Raw genomic sequence first — 20,620 nt, 5'->3', positions numbered from 1 at the left:
AGTCAGCTGTCAAAACAGCAAACCGTCTTATGCAGAAGGCTGCAGCAGCTGGACAGGATCCATACTTAGCCCTGCTGGACCATCGCAACACACCGAGCCAAGGTCTCACCACCAGTCCAGCACAGAGACTTCTCAGCAGGAGGACCCGGACTCTTCTTCCTACTAAAGAAACACTGTTGGAGCCTAAAGTGTCAAACAACAAACAGGGACTGATTAACAACAGACAAAGACAGGAGAAATATTACAACCGTACAGCAAAAGACTTGGACTGTTTCACATCAGGGGACAGTGTTCGAGTCCAACCATTCGAGCCTTGTAAAACCTGGAAAGCAGCAAGAGTGATTAGACCAGTGAGTCCCAGATCTTATGAGGTTGAGCTAGAGTCGGGTAGTGTTCTGAGAAGAAATCGTCGCCACCTCAGGCGTAACTACTGCCCACCGTCAACATCTGCACAAACAGAGGTTTTGACAAACACACAAACTGTTGCTGCTGAACGGGGTCAGGGTAGTGATCAATACACTGTTACTACAAGGTCGGGGCGTCAGGTTAAAATGCCTACATATTTGAAGGATTATACTAAGTGAGAGTATTATATGACATGTTGGGTCATTTTCTAGGTTTGATAGTGAGTTGCGGTTGCACTGTAAAAGAGAGGGAAAAAGGATAAACGAGTTATTGATTGCATAGTTCATTTGCAAATAATACATTGTCAAGGAGTTTACAAAATATGCACTTGAAGTTAGTGTCCGGGACATATAGCCTAAGTTTACTTTTGAGTAGGCAAGGTAATTACATGCATTTGTCTGAAGTGATTTTGTTTACAAAGAAATTGTAATTTTTGTTTACAAAGAAAATGTTGGTTTTGTTTACAAAGAAAATGTTTAACTTGTTAAAGAAAAAAAAAGAGAAAGGATGTTACAAGAGGATTGTTAAGTCTTAACTTACTGTCATGTTCCCAAGGGGACAGATTATAGTGACGCACAAACGGATGTTGTTGTGTGGAGACAGAGCGCCAGACTGGCAATGTATGTCATGTAATGCGGTGAGCACTTGTGACTTAATAAACACAGTAAGCATATATATATTGCTTTAATCGTCCATACTGTATAGTTGGGAATAACATAACAGTATGAAACAGGCTCATTGTGGTAATTAACAAATTAATGAACACTATTAGTTAATAAAATAAGGTATTATGGAATTAATACACACTTACATATTTAATTAATAACAATTATATGAACTAATATATTAACCAGGCATACTCTCCATTAGTTAGATAATCATTAGTAATACATTAATTCAGTATTATCTGTGCATTAGTTAAGCATGAATTAATGCTTATTAGTGCACCCTTATTGTAAAGTGTTACCCAAATAAAAAAGCAGAAAACAGAAAAAAATAGACCAAACCTGAGAAAACGGCACCATCTTGTAAAACATTTTTTAAAATTGTGAAGCCTTGCCAACAGAACAAAAGTTTATTAACAAAGACTGCATCATTTTATAGTTAAATGGCCCTGTGATAAAAAGAAATTGGCAGTTTCAATGGGGACATTTTTGTCATTAAGGTCCTGAGTTTAAATATTTTGTGTACCCAGTGATTTATGAAAGGAAATGAGGGTGAAATAAGAAAATAAATTTAAAATTCAATTAAAATTAAAACCTTAAAGAGATTTACCTTAAAGAGATTTACCTTAAAGAGACACAAGGGTTAAGTTAGCTCTACATTTTACATTGAAGTGTGATTGATCAATGAGACGCTTTGATTACAGTGTTATTATTGAAGCATAATTTGCAAAACTGTATTAACCCGGAAGCAGAATCAGATTTAACTGTGATTTTCTGCTGTAATAAACAGTTTAACTGGTAAGATCCTCAGAGGGGAAGTTTTGCAGGCATTACATAAGAATGGAAAGACAGTTTCTGTGAAGGATCTCCTGAATTTGAACAGACAGTCTTTAGTTACAGGATCAGAGAATGACACTGTTCCTCTGTCATAGTCCAGCTGAACTCTCACACGCTGGAGCTTCTGTTTAACAGTAAAGACAGTGCGGCGTTGCTCTAGGGATTGTGAGAAGTATTCGCTGTTCATGTACTGCACATACCAGACATTAGAGTCAAAGAAAACCGCTCCCTTCCTCTGGTTTGATGCTGTGGTTATTCCAAGACTCCAGTATGTATTGTCTCCAACCTCCACATCCCAGCAGTGTGTTCCTGAGTTAAAGCCCTCAGATCCCAGGACACATGCGGACCAGCCAAACCTCTCTGGATTATCAGGAAGTGTTTTATATACAGGACTGTACGACACACTGGTCAGATCAGCAGAGAGTGTGAGACGAGGATTTGCTGTGTTTGGATCCAGAGTCAACGGCGCTGCAGAGAGAATAACATCAGATTAGAGGATGAGATATGATGTATTTAAATGTAAATGTAAAACACACATAAAGACTTTGTTGAAAGAGATGTGGAAAGAGGAATAAAATATTCTATGAAATATTCAGTGAAATTACAAGTAAAATTACCGGTCTAAAAATCTACGAAAGTAAAAGTAAAAAGCTCATTTAAAAAGTACTCAGAGTAAAAGTTAGTGAGTTTTCTCCAGCGGTGTGTGTGTGTGTGTGTGTGTGTGTGTGTGTGTGTGTGTGTGTGTGTGTGTGTGTGTGTGTGTGTGTGTGTGTGTGTGTGTGTGTGTGTGTGTGGCTCCTGTGACGTGTGACATTTTCACAGTAACGTCTCAGAAAATATCTGGTATTAATCAATTATTAAATAAATAAACTGTATTATTAAATTATGTTTATTATTATCATCATCAGTTAAAATTACAGTTAAATTAATAAAAACTGGTTCTCTTACGAGAGATACTCTCGTACTGCGTTGTCTTAGCAACGCATTGGGGAAAATCCTTTTCCACGAGAATACTGAAGCCAAAAATTAGCCTTAATTTTGTATAAATGTAAAACGCATTGCCACAGCACAGACCTAGGCGAGACAGCTCGCGCGCCTATTGGCTGCTGTGCGGCAATTGCTTAAGCCTATCGAGCGAGACCTTGAGTGACGTCATACCCAATGAGGGCGCTTCGCGCCCTCCCGCGTCACGTCCCGCCGAAACGGGCGTGGCTTAGGTCTATATAATGCGCTCACAGGCTTATAATATCTGATTTTTAATCCTTCAAGCGAAGACATCACATCGCTGATCCGAGAAGAAGCTGCGCCGTCAAAGAAGCAACTCAGCGGAAAGAGTCGAGAAGCTGCTGGCCTCGCCGCCTTCATCGCCTTCCAGCTGCGCTATCCGGCGCCTATATCCTTTCATTTACTGCTCTATTGTGTGTGTGAGTTCGCCGGCGCGACTCACGCTTTGTCACTAAAAGAGTAGCGTCTTTTTAAAGATGCCTTCCAGCGACGGGGACCGCCATGTCATCTGCGCTTCCTGCCTGGGTGAGCAACACGCGGCTCTCGCTCTCTCTGATGGCGGCTGCCATCACTGCGAACTTTTGCCTTTAGCGACTCTGAGGACTCGCTTGGCATCGTTCCAGGAGCCCGTGTTTTCCGCTGTAGTGCCGCGCCGTAAAAAGCGCCGTGCTCAGCGGAACCCCGAACCATCTCCCAGCCGCCAAAGCTCGCCGGTGTGCCCACGAGCTTCTTCTCCGGCTTCCTCGTCATCGATTCCGGACGGACAGCGACCGCAGCTTGCTGCCGCTTCCGTCGCCGACGCGGATGAAGTCGACGCTATGCTGCGAGATGGGGATTCCTGCTCTATCCTGGCGTCCGGCAGTGAGGATTGGGCGAGCTCCGTGGACCTCGCGCCCCCTGCCCGTGCGTCGACGGGAAAGAGAGCAAGCATCGAGGCGGAGCTCATCCGCGTGCTCACTCAAGCCACGGCGAGCCTTGGCCTTGAGTGGGTTTCGACCGGATGGATGGCTACTTTCTGCCCGGGGAGCGGTCATCACCCGCTTCTAAGTCCGCGCCCTTCCTTCCAGAGCTTCACGAGGAGGTCGCGAGAGCTTGGAATTCCCCGTTTTCCACGAGGACGAGGTCTTCTGTTTCGATGACATTCTCCGAGGTCGACGATGCTAAGAACAGAGGCTACCTTTCCCTCCCGCCGGTCGAAGAGCCTATTGCAGCGCACTTATGCACGCCCTCCGCTGGACGGCGTGCTAAGATGGCGCTGCCCTCAAAGGCTTGCCGCATGACGTCATCCCTGCTCCACCGTGCGTTTGCCGCCAACGGACAGGCTGCGTCAGCGCTGCACACTATAGCGACACTGCAGATCTTCCAGGCCGATCTCCTCCGGAAAATGGACGAGAACGGACCCGAAGCGATCTGTGTGGCGGACCTGAGAAGCGCTACGGACCTAGCTCTTCGCGCTTTGAAGTCTGCGGCGCAGGCCATTGGACGGAGCATGGTGGCGCTCACCGTGTCTGAGAGGCACCTCTGGCTCACTCTCTCAGACATGCCGGATGCGGAGCGAACCGCGTTCCTCGATGCGCCGCTTTCCCCTGCTGGCCTCTTCGGGACATCGGTGAAGGACTTCACTGACAGGTACGCTGAGGTACAGAAGGTGACTCAGGCGAAGAAGCACTTCCTGCCGAAGCGCTCCAACTCTGCAGCAGGCCGTGCGAAACCGTCTGCTCAGAGTGCTCAGCCTAAGCCTCCGCCCAGCGCCTCATCTCAACGCTGTCAGATGCAGAGCTCGAGACCGCGCTCTCGCTCTTCCAGTCGCCGCCCCGCGCTGCGTGGCCCGCGAATGAAGATCGCCTTGAAACCTGAGCCCCCGAAGTCATCCTAGCACTCCTAGGAAAACGACGGTGTTCAAGTCCCGCTGCGGCCGGACCCTCACTGAAAAGTGACTGGTCCAGTGTACATAGCAGCCAACAAGCCTGTATCATTGCCCGCTTGCCTGCACACAACAGCCGTTTTCACGGCTACCCAGATAAATCCTTTAAAGAGCGTATTTTCTGGTGTCCCGGCCACGGCCGATGGTGTTTCATGTGTAGTAAGACTGCCCACTGTAATGTGCCCATCCCTACACACAAACACGGCCCCACACACAGGGCCCGCGCACATAAAATCGACCCAGTTCGATTGCGCGTTAAAAGTTCGATTCCCCGCGCTGCGTGGCCCGCGAATGAAGATCGCCTTGAAACCTGAGCCCCCGAAGTCATCCTAGCACTCCTAGGAAAACGACGGTGTTCAAGTCCCGCTGCGGCCGGACCCTCACTGAAAAGTGACTGGTCCAGTGTACATAGCAGCCAACAAGCCTGTATCATTGCCCGCTTGCCTGCACACAACAGCCGTTTTCACGGCTACCCAGATAAATCCTTTAAAGAGCGTATTTTCTGGTGTCCCGGCCACGGCCGATGGTGTTTCATGTGTAGTAAGACTGCCCACTGTAATGTGCCCATCCCTACACACAAACACGGCCCCACACACAGGGCCCGCGCACATAAAATCGACCCAGTTCGATTGCGCGTTAAAAGTAGCACACGTGCCCACTACCCAGTGCCCACTAATGCTACCTCCTGCTCATCGCACGGTTTCTGTAAAAACGAAACCTGCGTGCAGGCGCTCCGCTCCGGCGAGCGATGCTATAAAGGTGGTAAACGTGCCCGGTCCCCAGTGCCCGCGTTCCCACACAAGCATCACGTTCCTACGGAGCCCGTCCAGCCCTCCCTCTCCCGCCTAAACGCCGTCGAGGGGTCGAGCGCGGACATTCTGCCCGCTGTCATCCCGGCCTCGGATGTTGCGAGCGAGACATTTCTGTCACAGCTCACAGGAGCCGCTGTATCACGAGTCGATCAGAGCGCGCTCTTCACTCAGCCCCTAGCTGCCCGTGCAGATGCATGGGAAAAGCTTCCCGGGGTCTCAAAATGGGTGATAAACATCATAAAAGAAGGCTATTCGCTGCAGTTTCACCGACGCCCTCGCCGCCACGCGGCGCGCGGCGAGACTTCGGTGGATTCGAATGTAGCACATCTACTTCGAGCCGAAATTCAGAAACTTCTGAGGAAAGGGACTATCGAACCTTTATCTCAGGCTCAGAGCGAAGGGGGGCTGTACAGCAGATACTTCCTGGTACCCAAAAAAGACGGGGGTCTGAGACCCATACTAGATCTGAGGCAACTGAACAAAGCGCTTATGAAGCGCCAGTTCAAGATGCTAACGACCAGAAAAATCCTCGCGCATGTTCGCCAGGGAGACTGGTTTGTGTCAATAGATCTAAAAGACGCGTATTTTCAAATACAGATTGCGTCACGTCACAGGCGATTTTTGAGATTCGCCTTCGGGGGCCAGGCATACCAGTACACAGTCCTGCCGTTCGGCTTGTCTCTAGCACCCCGTACATTTACGAAGTGCATGGACGCAGCACTCGTTCCCCTCAAACTTCAGGGTGTTCGAGTGCTGAACTATTTGGACGACTGGCTCATTCTAGCCCAATCTCACTCAGAGATCATGGCGCACAGAGCCCTGTTATTCCCTCAAGAATCTCGGTCTCACAGTAAACTGGGAAAAAAGTTCGCTATTCCCCAGACAGATTATTTATTTTCTGGGAATAGAACTGAACTCGCTGTCACAACAGCGCACACTACATATTCAGCGCACAGTCAGCTTTTCCGCTGCGGCGCTGCACTCCCTCTAAAGAGCTTTCAAAGGATGCTGGGTCTGATGGCCTCAGCATCATCAGTCCTCCAGCTGGGCCTGCTGCGCATGCGCCCACTGCAGTTCTGGCTCAAAGGGAGGGTGCCCCGCTATGCGTGGGCCACCGGTCGGCTTCGCCTCAAGGTCAATCAAGCTTGCGTCGCAGCTCTGAAACCTTGGAAGTCGAAAGACTGGTACCTTTCAGGTGTAAGCCTGGGGACTTCCTCGAGACTGAGGGTGGTGTCTACGGACGCATCCAACGCAGGATGGGGAGCGCTGCTCGAGGGCAGACCGCTGTTTGGCCTATGGTCAGAGCGGGAGAAGCTCTTCCATATAAACTGCCTCGAGATGTTAGCAGTGAACAAAGCGCTCACGCCTTTTCGGGCCTGATTGTGGGTTGCCATGTTCTGATACGTTCAGACAACATATCAGTGGTATCCTACATAAATCGCCAGGGAGGCCTCAGTTCCCTGTTGTTATACAGGCTGACCAAACGCCTCCTGATATAGGCACGCAGCAATCTCCTTTCATTAAAAGCAGCGCACGTGCCAGGGCACCTGAACGTCGGACCAGACGTACTGTCCAGGAACCATGTTCCGACAGGAGAATGGTCGCTGCACCCACACGCAGTAAAACTGTTGTGGAAGAAATTCGGCAGAGCGGATGTAGACCTGTTTGCTTCTCCAGAGAACGCTCACTGTCCAGAATTTTTCACAAAAAGCAAGGACGCCCTGGCCCATCAGTGGCCTCGCCGTCCTCTTTATGCTTTTCCCCCCGTCTCCCTCCTGACCCAAGTGGTGGAGAGGATCAGGGAGGAAGGATGGTCAGTGCTGCTAGTAGCGTCGCTCTGGTTGAATCAACCCTGGTTCCCAGCTGTGATGCAGTTAGCCAGCACCGCCCCGTGGCCAGTGCCTCTGAGGAGGGATCTCCTTTCTCAAGCAAATGGTTCGATTTGGCATCCCCACCCGGAACTATGGTCCCTTCACGTGTGGGCCATCAACGGGTATCCGCTGACCTCCCACAGGGAGTGTTAAACACGATCATACAGGCTAGAGCTCCGTCTACGGGACGTCTCTATGCGTCTAAGTGGTCAGTATTTTCTGGTTGGTGCACGTCTCGTGGCGTGTCACCCCCAGACTGCGGAGTGACAGAGGTTTTATCCTTCTTACAAGAGCTGTTGGAAAAAGGTAGATCCCCTTCCACGCTCAAAGTATATGTGGCAGCCATAGCGGCGTTCTCTGAGACCGTGCATGGCCAGTCCATAGGAAGGAACGATTTAGTCATTCAGTTCCTTAGAGGAGCTAAGAGACTTAATCCCCCCAGACCTCCCACAGTTCCCATTTGGGACCTTTCCACGGTGCTGGACGCCATGAAGGGTCATCCTTTTGAGCCTCTTCAGGAGATTGATATGAAACACATGTCGCTCAAGACGGTGTTTCTCCTGGCTCTCGCTTCAGTGAAGCGCATTGGGGACTTACACGCGCTCTCAGTGAGTGCGTCGTGCATGGAATTTGGGCCTAATGACTCGAGAGTCATACTCAAACCTAAGTACGGTTATGTTCCAAAATCTCTAAACACACCATTTAGGGCACAGGTCATTTCCCTGTCTGCCCTTCTGGTCACTGGGGAGAATGTGAACGAGAGTTTTCTATGCCCGGTTAGGGCGTTGAGAGCTTATGTGTCGCGCTCGTCTGTTTTTAGACAGACGGAGCAGCTTTTCGTTTCGTTCAGTGGGCGTTCTAAGGGACTGGCCACTTCGAAGCAGAGCCTATCCAGATGGATAGTGGACGCTATAGCTCTGGCGTACGCATCCAAAGGCATCCAGTGTCCTTTGGGTGTTAGAGCGCACTCCACGAGAAGCTTCCTCATGGGCTTGGTCAAGTGGGATTGCCTTACAGGATATTTGTATGGCGGCAGGCTGGGCCTCCCCGTCTACATTTATCAGGTTTTACAACCTTGAGGTTCCCGCCTTACAGGCCAGGATATTATCGGTTTAATCTGACCGGATGTGTTAGACTGAAATTCAGTCATTATACATATAGCTATATTAATAGCTGGACTGCTCTGTGCAGCAAATATTTGGAAGATGGTGGTTAGAACCCACTTCTTTCAGGATTCTCTGTGAGTCCTACAGGTGATTATGTACCGTATGAACCCCAGCTCAGTGCTCTGGGTCTATGGTGTCGGATCACTGCATACACGGCGTTTTACAGGGTGTTCCCCAATGCGTTGATAAGACAACGCAGTACGAGAGTATCTCTCGTAAGAGAACGTACTCGGTTACTAACGTAACCTCGGTTCTCTCTAGAGAGAGGAACGAGTACTGCGTATCCGCTCTGGTTGTTTCGCTTTTAAAAATCAGAGATGATAAGCATGTGAGCACATTATATAGACCTAAGCCACGCCCGTTTCGGCGGGACGTGACGCGGGAGGGCGCGAAGCGCCCTCATTGGGTGTGACATCACTCAAGGTCTCGCTCGATAGGCTTAAGCATTTGCCGCACAGCAGCCAATAGGCGCGCGAGCCGTCTCGCCTAGGTCTGTATGCTGTGGCAATGCGTTTTACATTTATAAAAAATTAAGGATAATTTTTGGCTTCAGTATTCTCGTGGAAAAGGATTTTCCCCAATGCGTTGCTAAGACAACGCAGTACTCGTTCCTCTCTCTAGAGAGAACGTCTCGGTTACGGATGTAACCCTCGTTCCCTGAGTAGGGAACGGAGACGTTACGTCGAATGACGACGAATGGGGTTCGCTTAGAAGCCTATCATCTTCGAACAGTAATAAAACGAGCCAATGGCAAGCAAATGCCATGGGTCTGCTGAATTTGCATAGCATAACTCCGCCCCACCTTGTGGGTATAAAGGAAGTGAGCTGGCAACATGCAGATATGTTTCTTCGCTGAAGGAGCCAAGGCTGAACTCGGCTGTTCCAGCGGTACAGCGGAAGTGGCAGGAAGACGTAACGTCTCCGTTCCCTACTCAGGGAACGAGGGTTACATCCGTAACCGAGACGTTCCCTTTCGTTGTCACTTCGAGTTACGTCGAATGACGACGAATGGGGTTACCAGTCCAATCACGCCACCTCGGCTGTCTTCCAGTGCCCTGCGTAAGTCTGAGCTCCCTGTCGTGCTAGCACGGACGAAGGACTCCTACTTAACACAGGAATACCAAGGTACACTGGGAGCATATCTCAGTGGAATATGCAATCAGAGCCCGCCCGAAGGGGGGACTTAAGAATAACATATGACCCGGAGGGGGGTGCATACGGAAACACTGGGGTGTCCAGCCCGTAGGGTGGAGTATTTCAACCCCAGGGGTGGCAGACTGGCTTGCCAAGGGAAAGACACATGCTCGAGAGAGGCTTACAGTGGAATACACACGTGGGGGTCGCCCAGAGGGGGAACCATGCACATGGTGGCACCTAGCCAACGCGAAAGCTGCCGGAGGCATAACTCTGGAGTTGACGACAACAGCGCTGGAGGAACTCAGGGCTTATCAGGCTCACCTGAGGAATATCGCACGTATCCAGTCCGTGGAGTGGAATGGCGAGCAAGCGAAGACACCTGAGCGGGTCCTAGCACCGGCTGGTTGAAGCGAGTACACAGGAGGACACTGGCTCCACTCGGAGATTATAGAATCTGGTGAATGTGTTGGGTGTCGCCCAGCCTGCAGCTCTGCAGATGTCTGTTAGCGAGGCGCCATGCGCTAGAGCCCAAGAGGAGGCCACACTCCGGGTGGAGTGGGCCGTCACACCAAGGGGGCACGGTCGACCTTGCTGCTGGTAAGCCAAAGCAATGGCGTCCACTATCCAGTGAGACAACCTTTGCTTGGAGAGAGCCTTTCCCTTCAGCTTCCCACCATAACAGACAAAGAGCTGGTCTGAGGTCCTGAAACACTGCGTTCTGTCTACGTAAGCACGGAGGGCGCGTACTGGACAGAGCAATGCCAAGGCTGGGTCTGCCTCCTCCAGGGGCAGCGCTTGCAGGTTCACCACCTGGTCCCGGAAGGGAGTGGTGGGAACCTTGGGCACATATCCAGGCCGGGGTCTCAGGATCACGTGAGAAAAGGCCGGCCCGAATTCCAGGCACGCTTCGTCTACAGAAAATGCGTGCAGGTCCCCTACCCTCTTGATGGAGGCCAAAGCAACCAGGAGCGCTGTCTTAATTGACAGGAACTTAAGCTCCACTGATTGCTCAAAGGGAGCACTCTGCAGGGCATTTAGTACCACCGAGAGGTCCCAAGAGGGAACGAGAGGAGGGCGAGGAGGCTGTAGTCTCCTCGCTCCTCTCAGGAACCTGATGACCAGGTCGTGCTTTCCCACGGACTTACCATCAACTGCATCGTGATGTGCGGCGATAGCGGCAACATATACTTTCAGGGTGGAGGGAGACAGCCTTCGCTCCAACCCAGCAGGAAGGAAAGCACGACACTGATCGGGCATGATCTGGGGTCTTCTGAGTGAGAAGAGCACCAAAGACGAAGAGGTTCCACTTCAACGCGTAGGCATGTCTAGTGGACGACGCTCTAGCGGAAGTGATGGTAGCCACCACCGCTGGTGGTAGGGTACTCAAACCTGCCTTGTCCCGTCCAGGAGCCACACGTGGAGGTTCCAAAGATCGGGACGAGGGTGCCAAAGGGTGCCCCGTCCCTGAGAAAGGAGGTCCTTCCTCAGAGGAATTGGCCAGGGAGGTGCTGTCGCGAGGAGTACAAGTTCGGAGAACCAGGTTCGGGTGGGCCAGTGCGGCGCAACCAATATGACCTGCTCCTCGTCCTCCCTGATCTTGCACAGGTCTGTGCAAGAAGGCTCACTGGGGGAAACGCATACTTGCGGAGGCCCCGGGGCCAGCTGTGCGCCAGAGCGTCCGTGCCGAGCGTGCCCTCGGTCAGGGAGTAAAACTGGGCGCAGTGGGACGAGTCGTGGGAGGCAAACAGGTCTACCTGTGCGTCCCCGAACTGATCCCAATCAGCTGGACCGCCTGGGGATGGAGTCTCCATTCTCTCGGAAGAGGCTGAAGCCGTGAGAGCTCGTCGGCTGCACAGTTCAGGTCTCCCGGAATATAATGGCTCGAAGCGACCTCAGATGCTTCTGACTCCATATGAGGAGGTGGCGGGCGAGTTGCGACATACGGCGGGAGCGTAGACCACCTTGTCGGTTGATGTACGCTACTGTCGCGGTATTGTCTGATGGGACTAGTACGTGCTGGTTCTTGAGCAGCGCCCGGAAGCGGTGCAGAGCGAGACGTACTGCCAGCAACTCGAGGCAATTGACATGCCATAGGCGGTGGGGACCTGTCCAGGAGCCCGCGGCAGCATGTCCATTGCACATGGCGGCCCAGCCCGTGGAGGAGGCATCCGTTGAGACAACAACATGCCTGGAAACTCGTTCTAAGGGCACTCCGGCCCGAGAAAGCTGAGATTCGTCCACGGGGAGAAGGTCTGATGGCAGGTCGGAGTAACTGGTACTCGGAACGTGCCCTGACGCCATGCCCACCTCGGGACTCGATCGCAAAGCCAGTGCTGAAGCGGACTCATATGAAGCAATCCGAGCGGCGTTGCCGCGGCTGCAGATGCCATATGCCCCAGGAGCCTCTGAAAAAGTTTCAGTGGAACCGCACTCTTGCCCTCAAATTGTCTCAGGCAAGTCGGCAGTGACTGCGCGCGCTCGCTCGTAAGCTGCGCGCACATGGCGACCGAGTCGAATTTCCTACCGAGAAAAGAGATCCTCTGCACGGGGCAAAGTTTGCTCTCCTCCCAGTTGACCCGAAGGCCCAGACGGGCTAGGTGCCGGAGCACTAGGTCCCTGTGTTCGCAACCCTGGTCCGAGAGTGAGCTAGGATTAGCCAGTCATCGGGATAATTCAGGATGCGAACCCCGTGCTGCCGTAGCGGCACAAGGGCTGCCTCGACGACCTTCGTGAAGACGCGAGGAGACAGGGCCAACCCGAATGGGAGAACAGCGTACTGGAATGCCTGCCCCTCGAAAGCAACCCGCAAGAACGGTCTGTGTCGAGAAAAAATGGAGACATGAAGTAGGCGTCCTTCAGGTCGATCGCTGCAAACCAATCCTGTGGCTGCACACATTCGAAAATGCGCTAAGCCATGAGCCTCTTGAACGGAAGCCTGTGAAGGGAACGGTTCAAGACGCGCAGATCCAGGATTGGCCGTAACCCACCGGATTTCCTGGGGACAATGAAGTAGGGGCTGTAGAAGCCGGACCTCATTGCGGCTGGAGGGACAGTCTCGATCGCACCCTTCGCCAGCAGGGTGGCGACCTCCGCTCTCATGACAGGGGCATAGCCACCGACGATAGTGAAGCGGACTCCCCAGAAGCGGGGAGGAGACCGTGCGAACTGAATCGCATAGCCGAGCCTGATGGTTCGCGCAAGCCAGCGGGACAGGGGGGAAGCTCTAACCAGGCTCCCACGGACTGTGCCAGCGGGGTCATGCGAACGACAGACGTCCCCCCGGGGGTGCAGCGAAGCGGAATGACCGGCCCAGACGTGGGTGGCATAGCGGCCCGGTGTGGGGGCACGGTCATTAGCCACGTCCTGCCAGAGGAGGCCAGGGAAGGACCAGCGTTCCACAGGGGCGTGCTCTGGCAGGGGTCTGGCGACAGAGGGGAACGAGAGTGGCGAGGCCCGTGAGCGTGCGCACTGTCATCCGAGAACTCTGTGACAGAGGAGGGCGAGAGTGGCGGGACCCGAGGGTGGCGCGCACTGTCGTCCGAGAACTCTGTGTGCTCAGAGATGGGAGAGACAGTTCTTTGGAAAAAGAGGTTTTCCCCCGGCCCTCCACCGGGGGAAGGAGTGACCCTGCAACCACCTCCTAGAAAGAACTGCAACCCATCTCTGAGCTGCCCGTAACGGGAGCACCGCATTGCTGCGGGGCTGGTACGGGCTGGGGCGCCTTCCTGCGACTACCTCCACGGCACGGCCTGGGTGAAGGGTGCTGCTAGGGCCGGCAGGGAGTGTCGCAGGAGGGCGCCCTCGGCGGCGAGCGGAATGAGGCAGCTGAGCCGGCGGCTGAGCAGCTGGCCGCGGGATCAGAGCCTCAGTCTGCTCTGGGCAGCCGAGAACTCTGGGCAGAGTCCTCGACTGCGCCGCCGAGGAGGCCAGCCTGGGATATGGGGAGTTGAGGAAGCGGCTTCGCTCAGCCTCGCCCATATCAACCAGACTAAGCCAGTTCTTGTCTCTGGACCACATATGTGGACATCACCTGACCCAGGGAGCGTGTGGTCACCTTCGTCGCCCGTAGAGCGAGGTCGGTGGCGGCACGCAGCTCTTGCAAGAGCCCTGGACCAGCCCTACCCTCGTGCATTAGCAATGAGCACCCCTGGCCTGGTAGACCTGAAGGATGGGCATAGCATGCAGTGAGGTGGCAGCCAGCCCCGCAGCTCTATAGATCTCTGCCACCGGAGTAGACAAAAACCTACATGCTTTAGGGTGGGTGGGTGCTTAGGGCCGCCACGCCAGTGGAGGCGCTGTGGGGACACAGTTGTGTTGCCACAGAACACTCCATAGGGGGAACCCCAGTGTACCCACTGGCCGCGACCTCATCGAGGGCAGAGAAGGCGGAAGAGGCCGCTGAGTAATCTCATGACCTCTTCATGCACGTCCAGGAAGAAAGGAATTGGGGGCGGGCCGATGTGTGCCGGTGCGTCCCCAAAAACCGATCATCAGCTTTAAGCACTTGGGACATGGCGGAGGGTTCCACACAAGCCCAAATGCTCGCGACTGCCCGGGGAAGCATGGCAGAGTTCTGGTTCAGACTCGGGCAATGCTGGCACACCCGGAGGAGGCAGCACAGCCGAGTCTTCTCCAGCGTACTCACGCCCACCTTGTGATGCGGCGATAGACAAGATTTCATCTGCCGGGGCATCGAATGAAATGCTGGACCAGCCCGCGACCTCTGGCCGGGACTGGTCAGCGATCTCATCCGGATACCACACGTGAAGAGGAGTGTGTGGACCGAGGATAGATTGTCGGGTTGGTTCCACACAGCAGCCTCTGATCACCCTGGCCACCAGCCGAAGTATTCCCTCTTGCGGAGAGAATAGATCGGGGTGTGGATGAGGGGACTCTCTCTCGAGGAGGTCATCGAGTCTCGATCGTTACATTGCGATGGTCATGTCCCGCAATGAGAACATGACGCATCCACGAACGCTGTCTGTGCGTTTGCCCAAACACATCAGACAGCGTCCGTGCCCATCAGCTGATTTAATCTGTGTATCGCACCCAGAAACACACGGGCGAACCGTCTTTAAAAAGACGCGCCGCGTGCAGCTCTTTTAGAGAGATAAAACTCAAACAGCAGTGTTGAAGCGCCCAGGGAGAGACACACGACTGGCAGACCACTGCGCAGATCGGCAGGCAATATGAAGCTCGCTGGAATTCGCCGTCACACCAACACTTCTGAAGAGTAGCTCGTCTCGAAGAGTGAAGAGAGATGATCTCAGAATGGCTTGTGGAGTGAAGAATGCTCTTGGCTCCGAAAGCGAAAACATATCTGCATATTGCCAGCTCACTTCCTTTATACCCACAAGGTGGGGCGGAGTTATGCTATGCAAATTCAGCAGACCCATGGCATTTGCTTGCCATTGGCTCGTTTTATTACTGTTCGAAGATGATAGGCTTCTAAGCGAACCCCATTCGTCGTCATTCGACGTAACTCGAAGTGACAACGAAAGGGAACCGAGGTTACGTCAGTAACCGAGTACGTTTTCTTGGTTGTACAAATGCTTTTATTATAACAAACTTGAAACCATTTGTTTGTTTTTGTTTCAATAAAACATGTCTAATCAACTAAATTCAATAATTGATAATGTATTAGATTAACAACTTATTTTTTAACATTAATAATTTATTTAAATGTTTAAGAATAATACAGTACTATGAAATGTATTTATTCAGAAAATTTTCTTTTTATGATTTAATACAAATATATTATAAAAAACTGGTAATCAAATAAAAATGTATCCTTTTAATTTTTGGGGAAGAGCTGAAAAACCGATTTACTAAATTAAACCATGAAAAAAAAAATTCTTTAAATAATGTTTAAATAAATTGAATTATTATTGTTGTTGTGTGTGTGTGTAAATTACATTTTTATGACTGGATTCTGGAAATCATTCGGCCTTGAGTTATGAACGGGACACGGGTCATTACTGGGATTCGGGAATATTCAACTTGGATTTTAGTTTTTTTAAACTACATATAATTTTTTTTCTAAATAGCCCACATCATTAGGCACATATTAAACATATTATAAAATCTTATTTTCCCACCTCAGGCATTTAAGAGCTTTTATTAATTTCAGTGTTTTTCAGATTTAAACCTTTTATTCTCAACCCTGTAACGGACAAAATGGACTTTGTTTAAAGAGGATTTATACAAAACTTGCTATAAAACAAACATCTGCTCATGTGTCCCTCATAACAACTTAATACAAATGTAACATTTATGATACTTTTCAAATTTTTTGGCGGGCTGAAGTTAAAATTGGCAATATAGGCTCATATTGTGCCCTTCTTTCTGGATCAACATCTGCATAACACTGTCTTTCTGCTGCTGATCTGGCGGCCATTTCTGAGATAAGATGTTTGTCAGTGTTTAAGTCGACACATTACATCAAAAAAAATATTTAATTAAAATGATCCATAAATGAAGTGAAAAATTTATCAACCCTGTCACAAGTTTTCAACCCCGAAATAATGAGAAATATACAGATATGTGAGGTTGAGGTTTCCTGCACAAAATGGCCACTGCTGGTCTTGTAGTGTAGGAGAGTAGACCATATATGGCAGCAATGAAACAAGTATATAGTATATACTTATGGATTAAAGTAACATTTAGAAAAATAATAATTTTCCATCTTCATTTTTATGTGATGGGGTTGAGTTAAGCTTGACAGTACACCCCCTTGACTCATTAATATAGGCCTCAAAAAATAATTATTATAGGCGAGAATAGTTGGCGTGACGGTGTTGAGGTCAGACTGAGCGACATCACTTTATAGTCAGTTTTTTATCAAATATCTTGGTGTTGTTTTACAACAAAGTAACAAATAAACTTACAACAATGCTAACAAAATTTGTCTGTACATTTTGTTAAATATTTTCTAAGTACAAGTTCAGTGAAATACCAGAGAAGGGACCTGACAAAATGCTTAGTTTACAATAGAAATAAGACATTATTTTATGATAAAAATTATTTGATTTGCAATTTTTTTATTCATTATAATTGGCATACCAAATTATTGTGGAAAGCTTTTAATATTTAATTTTGGTGAACCACCACCTTTATCTGCACGGAGCGGTTTAATATCAGTATTCAATAAACACGATTGTATCCTAATCATAAACATAAACCATGAGGAATAGACTTCACTATGAGTTCGCTGTATGATCTGATGATTTCCTGAAATGCAGTTTAGAGTCACTTAGAAGTTCAAGTGATTATTAAATATATTTCTATCAAATGTGATGTTGTGTGTGTTTCTATCTGCACTATCTTCTGCACTGGTGTCAGATCTGCTGAGACTCACTGTGTTGGACAGTTTCCAGCATCTTCTTCCCGACTCTGAACGGCAGGTTACCCAGATAACGCGACACATGAATCAAAGCTCCAGAACTCATCCGTGGATCCGGCTGTGAGATCTGGACTCTGAGGAACATTCAGGAGTCAGAACTGCAGTGAGTTTGAGTTCAGATCCACTGAGAGAAGAGATACGAGCAGCTCACTTACCTTTCCATTGAGGCGTTAAAGTTCTGGAAAATATAGAGTTTAAAAACATTTTAATATCTTATCAAACACTCTCACTGTCAGTGAGTCTCTCTATACAAGTTGTTTTCTGCACAGAGAATGAAGCCAGATTGATTTGTCACCTTTAGAAACGAGACGTCGTTGTCTTTCATCATCTCCTCCATGTCTCTGAGTGTGTGTGAAAGAGCTGAGATGTGTGTGTTCATCTCCTCCAGCTTCTCCTTCATCCTCTGCTTCTTCTGCTCCTCTTCCTCCCTCAGTGCAGTGACTGCAGCTTCTTCTTCGTCTCTGAGAAACTGATGAAGCTTCTCAAACTCTTCTTTAATCTGACGCTCTGTGTGCTCAGCTTGAGACTGAAATCACATCACATTCACTTCAGTGTGAACACACACTCCACTAATGTCAATAATACACTCTGTGTGTGAATGTTGAGTATTTAACTCTTTCCTCACCGTGATATGTTGAATTGTTTTATCACACTTTTTCTTCATTTCTTCTCCATGTTTGAGCTTGTTTTGTAGGGACGTCAGCGCTGTATTAAATTCCTCCTACAGGTTAAGATGAAAATCTGTGAAATTTATGCAGCTTTAAGAGGTTTAATCATTGTATGTTTGAACGTTTTGTTATTATTATATGTTGACTGGGTCATTCCCAGGATGCATTTGTGCCTGAAATGGCAGGACATATATATATTTTAATTATATAATCGGGAAAGGATGAACATCAAGAAATCATGTTTTAATTTTTTTTGCAATAGCCAAATCTTAAGTATTATATACATTAATTTTTAAATTTGTAGTTGTACAAATAAAAATACAGAAAGTGAAAGTATGTTAGTATCAATCACTTTTTGGTGTGTCTTAAATCCCAAATCATTATTGAAAAAAAATTATAATAACCCATGACATTTCAATTTTTTTAAACATGTTTTGTGCCAATGCTGTTACATGCAAGAAGATTTGAAAAAGTCAAAGCTTAGTGCAGAATTTTGTATCAGTAGTAAATCTAAGAGATTTAGTCTAAGGGTGTATTCACACCAGGAAAGTCTGGACCAAATACAATGTTGATTTGTCTTGTTTGGTGTGGTTCGCTTTTACAATGCCATTTTTGCAAGTCAACCAAAATGTGTAAACCACCAAACCACATGTCATCCATTCATTGGACAGACATTCTCAAGCAGGGAAAAACAGGAAGTGCAAAAACAGGCAATTTATGGAGATGCAGTGCAATTTTTATTATTTTACTGATTTGGTATTATCAGCTACTAACACAATATGAAGAAACTTATGAGCATCATATTACACAATGTCATCTATACAATGTTGTAATTAGGATTTTGCGAAGACGAAGATGTGCTGCAAGACGGTTTCTGGCAGAGAACGCATGCTCTTCACTTCAGCGAGTGAACAGTCAGTAATAAAATAAGAACAAATACACAAATCACAAGCAGAGATGAATACAAAGTTACAAAGTATAATTCCGGTACATAAATGAATTAAGCCTAAATGTAAAATAACACTATTTGTTCACTGTAGAAATTAAATATATAGTTTCATCTTTGTTAAAGCTTTATTTTGTTGTTTTATTAACATTAATTACACCGACAACAGTAGGACTATTGGGTTTCTGCTCGGACCGAGAAAAATGACAAACATCTGGTTTCTTTTTCAACTATGACATAGGCTAACCGAGAGAATACTTTTTCCATTTCATCACCCCAAATTACATAGTAAAAATCTGACCCTGTCAAAAAAGGTGCAGTAGTGCTTTCTGCAATTGGGTCGGTTCATGTTCACACCGTAAACGAACCGTACCAGAGTTCGCTTGGAACCATACCGAGACCACCTCTTCAGCTGGGTCTCGGTTCGGTTGTTTGGTCCGCACCCGAGTGCAGTTGCTGTATTCACACCTGCCCAAAAGATCCGCACCAAGGGGGGAAACAAACTTGAGTTTGATTTAATCGAACCAAACAAGGCAGGTGTGAATACACCCTAAGTAAAAATAAATACAGGTCTATTGTACACAAATAATACTGTTTCTATGTATAACACTGTATTTATCATATGAAATGAGAGACATTAGTCTTACCTTGTGAGATGAAAGCACTTCACTGATGGGTCTGAATGTGTGGTTGGTGTGTTTCTCTGAGTCTCTGCACACTAAACACACAGGCAGTTTGTCCTCCAGACAGAAGAGTTTGAGTTTCTCACTGTGTAAACTGCAGATCTCCTCAGATCCTGATGAACGTTTCTCATTTCCCTCCTTTATCAATGAATCACACAAGTTTTTTAACGTGAGATTAACTGGAGGATCTTCTCTTGAGGATCTTCTCCTGCAGAGAGGACACTCCTGAGTTTCCTTAGTTTTCCAGAACTGTTGTAGACACTCTTTACAAATACTGTGACTACAGGACAGAAAAACAGGAACCTTGAAGATGTCATAGCAAACAGGACAAGAAAGCTCTTTCACAGATTTTGAATCCATTTCCTCGTTTTGTAAAATATCCAATGATCTACAATTTCACTTTCTGAACTTTGGTTTAAAGAGTAAATAACTATTACAATCAAAATCTAATCTAGTTTCAATCAGAAATACACAAAAACCCTAATATGTCCTCTGTTCTTCACAACTCGTTTTAGCTTTCAGTAAAAATTAAAGGTAGAAACTATGACTAGTCACGTCCTGGTAGGTTTTATAAGAGGGTGGAGTTTCTGGTGACCTTTTGGAGCTTCTGGAACTGGTTGCATAAACAACTAAAACTAGTCTTACAAGTTAGTCATCATTTTTTTTCTTTAAGACATAACTTGTTCATAACTTTAAGTCAGTTATATAAAAATTTTATTCCAAAAAAATAAGACTGATTGTCCCTTCTAGTAGGTCATATAAGACCAGTCCTTCAAACAGTCGAGAGCTAAAATGTTTTCTAGGCTTTGCTGGGTATTATTGGCATTTCATCAAGCTGTACTCTAAAATAGCAAAGCCGCTAAACCATCTAACTGCAGGATATAGCCCTCGAAGGAAAAGAGGGAAGGTTTACAAGAGAGAGAAATCGAGCACTCCTGTAGATACCAATACTCCCATAGGTGACGAGTGGACAGTCCAGTGTGAAAATGCATTTAACCCTCTGGGGTCTGAGGGTTTTTTGGGGCCCTTGAGATGTTTTGACATGCCCTGACATTTGTGCTTATTTCAGCTACTTACAACATACCTTTGGCCAATGCAT

General features: G+C 48.3%; 1 protein-coding gene across 1 annotated transcript; it reads right to left on the bottom strand.

Moving 5' to 3' along the window:
• Window positions 1–1,071: 1,071 nt before the first annotated feature.
• On the bottom strand, window positions 1,072–20,077 carry LOC307007808 (zinc-binding protein A33-like). The gene is made up of 6 exons (XM_079630178.1): window positions 19,486–20,077; window positions 17,850–17,945; window positions 17,520–17,750; window positions 17,380–17,402; window positions 17,180–17,298; window positions 1,072–2,375 (listed from the first exon to the last, which is right to left on the bottom strand). Exons 1-6 carry the CDS (start codon window positions 19,879–19,881, stop codon window positions 1,831–1,833), a joined length of 1,410 nt encoding a protein of 469 aa, XP_079486304.1. The 5' UTR covers window positions 19,882–20,077; the 3' UTR covers window positions 1,072–1,830.
• Between the last annotated feature and the right edge of the window lie 543 nt (window positions 20,078–20,620).

Source organism: Phoxinus phoxinus (genome assembly GCF_949152265.1).
Source record: "Phoxinus phoxinus genome assembly, chromosome: 12".
In the NCBI taxonomy this organism is placed as follows: Eukaryota; Metazoa; Chordata; class Actinopteri; order Cypriniformes; family Leuciscidae; genus Phoxinus; species Phoxinus phoxinus.
Note: the sequence above shows the minus strand (reverse complement) of the source record. Positions and strands in the feature narration are given on the sequence as shown.

Bases quoted from the DNA above. Each gene is read 5' to 3' on its own strand.
- LOC307007808 (XM_079630178.1), bottom strand. From the start codon at position 19,881: ATGGATTCAAAATCTGTGAAAGAGCTTTCTTGTCCTGTTTGCTATGAC. The intron at 17,751-17,849 runs GTGAGGAAAGAG...ATGTGATTTCAG, and splicing joins AAACAATTCAACATATCACG to TCTCAAGCTGAGCACACAGA. The intron at 17,403-17,519 runs GTGACAAATCAA...TATATTTTCCAG, and splicing joins ACGACGTCTCGTTTCTAAAG to AACTTTAACGCCTCAATGGA.